At 39.0% G+C, this 7,455-nt stretch overlaps 1 protein-coding gene across 1 annotated transcript; it reads left to right on the top strand.

The window, feature by feature from the left end:
• The first annotated feature begins 1,676 nt into the window (after positions 1–1,676).
• Positions 1,677–2,729, top strand: GPR88 (G protein-coupled receptor 88). The gene has a single exon (XM_063300156.1). It carries the CDS (start codon positions 1,677–1,679, stop codon positions 2,727–2,729), a length of 1,053 nt encoding a protein of 350 aa, XP_063156226.1.
• Positions 2,730–7,455: the final 4,726 nt, after the last annotated feature.

Raw genomic sequence — 7,455 nt, 5'->3', positions numbered from 1 at the left:
TGCATGTGATTGTATTATATGTTTCAGTTGCAAACATCAATTTGTGTGGATAGAAAGCTTTTCTGTGAATTTATCCATAATTTAAATGCAGAAATTTATTCTGCTGATAAAGGATTGTCAAATTCTTCCCTCTAATCAACTACAATGGTGGCCTGAATAAAATAATTAAAAGTACTGGTACAAAACTCAACCTTAAAGCAGAATTACAGTATTTTTAGGAAGATGTACACAGCCAAATAAACACTGAAAGTCCCAGGTTGCTTCCAACAGGGGATTTCTAGTACTACCATCAAACAGCTTTCCACTACAGTTACTTGGTCTTTCCTGTCTTAATTTTTTTTCTTGAAAATGATGGTACAGGCTGCAGGAAAGTCAGGAGAGTTGCAAGTAGAAGATTAATTTGTCCATCTTGGTTACTCATTTTTCTATTTGTAATTTCAGTTTGTTTCATTCCCATGCAGGTTTCAAAGCTGGGACCAAAATGTGTATTTTTGTGCAAATTAACATATTACACAAAATTTCAAACATCTAAGTTTGAAATTTTGTGTAATGTATTAATTTTGCAAACAACTTTATCTAACACAGATATGATTATATTAGCAGGTCAGCTCAGTAATATAACAATTCTTGTTGCCAAGGAGCAGAAAGCATGTAATCAAGGGAGGTTTTGAATATTGCAATTAAGGATATGCTGTAAAATTAGGTCATATATTTTGAAAACGGTAGAAGCATCAAATCTTTTCTCACCATAACGCAGACCAGAAGTTGGGAAGAATGAAGTGTAAGCAGGAGTTTCTGTCCAGCTTGGGATGAACATCAGTGGTAGGAGGAAGCCAGAAGAGCAGGGAACAGAAGGTACGGTCTGAAAAAAAGGTGACTCAGGAACCACGGTGGAGGGAGGAGTAGGGGGAGAAATATCAATTTCTGCAATAGCTGCCTTTTCAGAGCAAGCTGGATTTTCCTGTCACTCCTCTTCTCCCTTCTATAATCTCTGAATAATTCATAAAGATAAGCAGAAGCACCAAATTCTCCTAGTGCTGACAGATACAACAAGCATTCTGAAAGGCTCAAGAGGAAGCTCCACATCTTCAGATGCATTGTTAAGACTCTTCCTAGGATTTCTGGTTATTTCTTTTCCATCTTTGAGGAATGCTCCTTACCTTCCTGTCTTAGGATGCTCATTGCTGCCGTAGACACTTCTGGGCATCAGGAGGGGGATCTATATGGTTGAATTACTTTTTGCTCTGGAGTTGTTGTTTTTTCCTGCTTATTTGCCTTCCAAACAGCTGCCTTCCAAACAGCTGCTACACATCAAACTGACTACATCTTTTGGGATCTCACCACTAGCTCAGACAACATTGCATCTCCATCACTTTATTTTCTGAAGAATCCCATATATACTTTCTTTGACTCTTGCTAATAGCTGACACTGGATCTGGAATGCTCTGGGACTTTTATGCATTTCTCTGTGATCCCGTTTCTCTGCTTCTTTTAGATATTATCTGCATTCTTTTGGGACATCTTTTATGCCTTCAACTTTTCCAAAAATCAGTCTTTGGTTGTCTGTTGTGTGTAGTCCTGTAGACATGTCTTAATTTCTGAAGGGCTTTATCACCTCCAAAACCAAGCAGGGGAGAGGTTTGTTTGGAGGTTCAAGATAGTTTGTGTGCAACAGGATGCTCAACACCTCTTCCTTCTCCTCCTACTGGAGCTCCAGTCCCCTACAACTGTTCCTTTGTCAAGAAGACTCCTTAGGAACTAGGCTGTCTCTGTCTCTACTCTATTTGTTGCTGGCTATCTCTGGAACTTTATCCAACGTCATGGTTATTTATACGGTCTTCACTTCCAGAAAGCTGCGTATCACCAGCAATGCTTTCATTGTGAATGGCTGTATTGCTGACCTGAGTGTGTGTGGACTTTGGATGCCACAGGAAGCAATGCAGGGGCTGCTACCTTCTGGTTCCCCTACAGCTCATTCAGAAAGCTACCGCTTACTCCGGGTTGGTCTTGTTGATCTTGGGTTGTTTGTTTCACTACTTTCCCACCTCTTGGTGGCTCTCAACCGGTATGTACTCATCACCAAACCACATATCACATACCAGGCTGTTTATCAGCGGAAGCATACCACCTGGATGATATGTTTGACCTGGATGTTTGCTCTTCTCCTTGCCTTGGTTCCACCAGGATTGCAAACATGGCAACCTCTCCAGCAAGGGTCTACAAATGCCACCAGTGACAACAGCTCTAACTATACAGGTCTGGGAGTAGCCCTTGCTATTCTCAGCCAGACCGTTCTCCTGCTCCACTGCTACATGAGGATTGTGAAGCGGGTGCAAGGCAGTGTCAAGCGAGTTAGTGTCCTTGACTTCCATCTGCTGCAACAGCTGCCCTTTCTCAATACTACTGCTCAAGCTCCACGCCGGGCCCAGCGCCACTTGAGCAGCATTTCTGTGTTGCTCCTGTGTCTGACATTTCTCCTGGCAACCCAACCATTGATGTGGGTAAGCCTCCTGAGCTTTTTCTTTCAGCCTGTCCCCCGGGGGCTGCAGTTAGCCAGCTGGCTGCTTTTTTGTTCTCTCTGTGCCTTCAACCCACTGCTCTATACTTGGAAGAATGAAGAATTTCGGCGTTGCATGCGCTTAATACTACATGGAGGAGAAAGTACAACTGTAGCAGTAGCTGCAGCAGAAGCCTCTACAACTCTCCCAACAGTGTCTCCTCCAACCTGAGGGCCATTACAGGTCAGCACCAAGCTAGAAAGCATGGGGAGTCTCAGTGACCCCCAAAGAAAACCTATAGCATGCTTGAAGGAAAAGTGTTAGAAGGAAGTTGTAATTGGAAATGACTCACTGAAATGAAGTCCTCAACTCCCTAAGGAGAAGCTTTTTGATGCTGCCTTAGATAGACTTGGCAGTGTGGGGGAAAAGTGTATATATTTGTAACAAAGTACATGATGTAATTTTACAGTAGCTCATTGTACTCAAGCTAAACAAGCATCTTGTACAACTCAAATTGCTTATAAATGTCTTAACTATAAGCAAGTATGGGTTTGGGGCTGGGGGTTACATTTTGTTTTGGCCTGAAAATATTTGCATTCCTTTCTTGGTTAACAATCCTCCAGAGTACTAACCTGAAATAAACAAATTGCCTTTGCATGGTGATATAGCTCATAGATAGTAATGGAAAAGTTCCAGTGATAAATGTCTAGCATTTCTGCATAGTCCCCCAGCAGTAGAACTAGAAAAAAGCAAGCAAACAAACAAGCCTGCACTTGTGGCCTAGACAATCTGTTGCCAGACAACCCCTTGGACCTCATGCTTCCTTCTGTTTCTGTTCTGAAGATATGCATGGTAAGAGTTTTGGATGGTGGGAAATCCTGGATATTTACATGATTAATGGCATAGTAGTCTTGAGTACTACTATGTAGTACCTATCCTTGTAACAAGCTAAAGGAAGAGTGACAGAGGGAAGCTGAGATGGCGCATGTGGTATGATGCAGACCTGGGGAATTGGCTTGCCTAATGTTGCTGAGCTACATCTCTAGGCATCTCTCATCATTGCCTGTGGTCACTGGACTGCTGGGAAGTGTGATTCAGTAAGTTACAGGAGGCCACAGTCTGATATCTGACAGGCTTCCAGTGAAGCTATGTTAAGATCTTCTACATTGGCTATGAGCTCTTGCACAGACAAGGTGAGATACAAAATATGAACTAGAAAAACTGCATGTACACTTAAGGAGTCACTGGATTTGAGTCCATGAGCCCAAGGATATCTAAGAGCATCCTCAATCTTTAACAAGCTGTTTGTGAGATCTGCCCATTATTATTTTTCCCCCTCTTTTTATCTGTGGTACTACTAAAATCTTGAAGTTCTCCCAAGCTTAGTTATATTGCACTCTTGTGCTTGGACTATGTTATTTTGTATATAAGAATAGGCACTCAGACAGAGTTCACAAATAGTATATAGGACTTAACTACTGTAGCATAAGAAATGACCACAACAATCATATCTTCTCTTAACTGTTTTAAAGCTGTACCAATTTCTATGGAACCAATTAACAAAAAAGTTACCTCAGCTAAAAGTTCTCTCTTAAATGTGTTCATTTAAAAAGTTAAGTGCATTATTCTTTTCCCATTGTTATATACCATTTTAGAAGTTATTACCATATCCCAACTCTGTTGGATCAAATTTGCTTAATTATTTTTATTTTGGAGGATTCAAGCAATGAGAATATTAAATATAACTTCATAAAAATGCTTATAGGTATAAGGGGTTTATAGTTTTCTAATGGGACCCAAGTAACTGCTGTACCTTATAAAAATGGAGCACTGAGATTTAAGTTATTGGGAAAGGAGGAATTCTGCTCCAGTAAAATGTTCTCAATCAAAAAGAACATTCAGAAGATGTTTGATTCAGGTACAAGCTGGTCTGGTGCCCATATTGGATGCATAACTGACCATTCTTAGGCCAGATATGTCTCCATGATGTAATAATATCTGACCAATGGAAGCCGTATTACATTTTAACCCAACAGTGACAGATTTGCTTTCTGTTAAAAATGAAGTGTAAGCTAAATGTTATTTTTAAAAACTTATACAGTATTTGTGTATGAGAAGAGAGATCTCACATGGCAATATTACAATGGGTTTATATGCTCTGTCACAGACTAGCTCAAAGGCATTTTGTCATAACTTCAATCTTGTAATGCAGTTGACTTTCTTGTAGAGCCCTCAGGAGATGGAGTTGTGTGGTGAATATACTTTTTGTTTCTTGTTCACTATGTGGAGAAACAGGTGGCTTTTGAATCTAGACCTGTAGCCCAGGTCTAGAATGTGGAAGTAAAAATAATTTATTCCTTGGAATGAAACAAAATGTTAGATGGATAGCCATCTGGTTGGTTCCTTTCATCCTATGATTCAGTAAATCAGCCCTTAAATAGAGCATACTATTTTTGTATGTAGAAACCTCCTACCTCTGCTTTTCCTCTTTCCTTATCTGAAATTTTCTAGCCCACCTTATCATTTTCCTCTCCCAGAATAGAAAGACAAGGAATAGTTGACAGTAGGTAGGCTGCAAAATTAAGCCTCTTGTGGGACATGCTGTGAGTTAGTACAAAGTAACCCTGTCTTACATATTTCTGTTTGTGCTGTTGTCAAAGATCTAAAAGGAGAATTATTTAATGACTATAAAGTATAAAGTTGTTTTTCAGTACCACTTAGTGTTTGTTTTAAACAAAATGTACACAATGAAAATTTGCTTTGTGTGTGTGTGCATGTACAAATAATGGTTCAGAATGAAACTTTGGGGCAACTTTAACTTTGCACACAAGCTTTTTTGATGCAAAGAGAAGCTAGGGCAGTTGAGATTATTTATTACAAAAAAATCTCAGAAATCTTGTATCACAATTTTCTGAAATAATAAAAATAAAGACCACTGTTTATGTTACAGTCTCCTTTCTGACACTTCCATTTGCATTTGGGATAAACTGGAAAAGTTAGATGAAAACTCTAAATTCTGATTTCTCAAATAAGCACTTTTAAAGGGTTTCAGAAAGAGAAAGAAATTATTTGGAAAAAGCAAGTGGCATTTCTATAGGAAAGGCCTCAAAGTCGTCTGCTTTAAGATTCCTCAGCAGATAGCAATAGCCAAACACAGTCCTGTTGGAAATACAGCCAGAGTCCAAACTTCGCAGAGGCCTTTGCTCTTAAAACATTGCTTGCAACTTGCTCAGGATCCAGCAGAAAGAATATAGGACAGCTCCCACCTGGGTTGAATGGCAAGAGATGCTTTGATACAAGTTAACTCAAGAAATGCTGCATGCTAATAGTGGAGAGCTGCTGTCAGAATCCCAGCAAAGATAATGGAGCTGCTGGGAAAGGAAGTTCAGGCCTCAAATAGCAGAGAGGGTAATAGTTACGAGGAAATGTAAACACTTCTCAGGCAAATATCTACATAGGAATCTTTTTGTCTCTTTGGCATAAGTAACAAGTCTCTCCTGTTAACAGAAATCAAAAATGTATGTGGTACAGTTGGAGTCAAATTGTCAGGCATGAAATATCTTTGCTGAAGGCTGCCAGATCTGGACTGGAAAAATTCAGGTGACCAGGAGATGGCCACAAAGAGTTAATGTTATCCATATCTCTTTGCTGCCTTCTAGTGCTTCTGGCAATATTTGCAGCCCCACATACGGTTGCCCTAGCTTTGCTGCAGTTCAATCTGCTCAGCCTAATTTCTTCCACTCTTTCTTTCATAATTCTTTTTGGTCACATGTTCATTGCATATTCAGGAGAAATTATATGTTTTCCTTCTACCATACTTCAGGAAGCTACTGCAGTCTCTATACTAGCCTATCTCAACTTTTTGAGCCTGGAAAAACCCTTGAAATATTTTTCAGGCCTCGGGGAACCCCTGCACATTCAGGCTCAAATATAGTCCAGAAGTTACACTATTATATTCATTGCATGTGTATATGCATTAACAGTGTTCTGAAACTAAAGGTAAAGAATGAAACTTACCTCTTTAATGTGAAGTTGCCCAAATTTGAAATAATTTTTAAAATAAATTGTGATCTCCCAGGAAACCCCTGGTGACTTCTTACAGAACCCTAGGGTTCCATGGAACCCTGGTTGAGAAACCCTGATCTAGACCATTAATTAGAATTCTCACTACATATACTAGCACAGACCAGAAGTTCTAATTTAGAATCTAGATACTGTATATACTATTCCTACTTGCTGCTGGGATTATAACTCCCAAATTAAAAAAAAAAAAAGTTTGCTGAATTCAGTAAGACTTTCTCCTGGGTAAATGGGTTCAGGATTGTTGTCTCAGATGCAGGCATGGTGGGTACCATCCATGCCCTATTTTGTTATGTTTAATGCACATCTGAATTTCTTTAATGCCATGGTGCACTTATCCAGAATTCCTTATAAAACAAAGAAAATCTCTCTTTTAAAAATTATTTATATGTAACACCATACTTCTTCTTCTTTTAATAACTGTTTTTGATTCAATTTCCAAAGTATTACATTTAACATCTATGTGGAAAAAAGAAAGTTAGTAGTTTTTGGTACTATATATAAACTAAATAGCAATATAACTATACTACTGTTTTTTTTAAAAATGGTACAAAAAAAATTCAGCTGTTATATTTTAAAAACCTATATAGTGAAGACGGAGAAAAACGAAAGATTAGAAACCCTTCAGTAAACAATCAAGAAAGAAGGTGGGGGGGAGGAAAGAAGGGGGAAAAAAATCTGGATGTCTGATAAGTATGTTAAGTCGCAGCATTTACATGACCTGGCCAAAAAAGCCCCCAGGTTGATAAGGAGCCAATTACTATTTTCTGAGGCTTGCCCCATAGACATCCAAGGACAAGGAATGTGGCACTTCTAATAAGCAGCAGTATTGTCTTGGAGTTAATAATCCAGTCTATTCTCTACTGTCCAAGATTTA

The sequence above is a fragment of the Candoia aspera genome, chromosome 3 (assembly GCF_035149785.1).
Source record: "Candoia aspera isolate rCanAsp1 chromosome 3, rCanAsp1.hap2, whole genome shotgun sequence".
NCBI classification, from domain to species: Eukaryota; Metazoa; Chordata; class Lepidosauria; order Squamata; family Boidae; genus Candoia; species Candoia aspera.
This window is presented reverse-complemented; position numbering and strand designations above follow the sequence as displayed.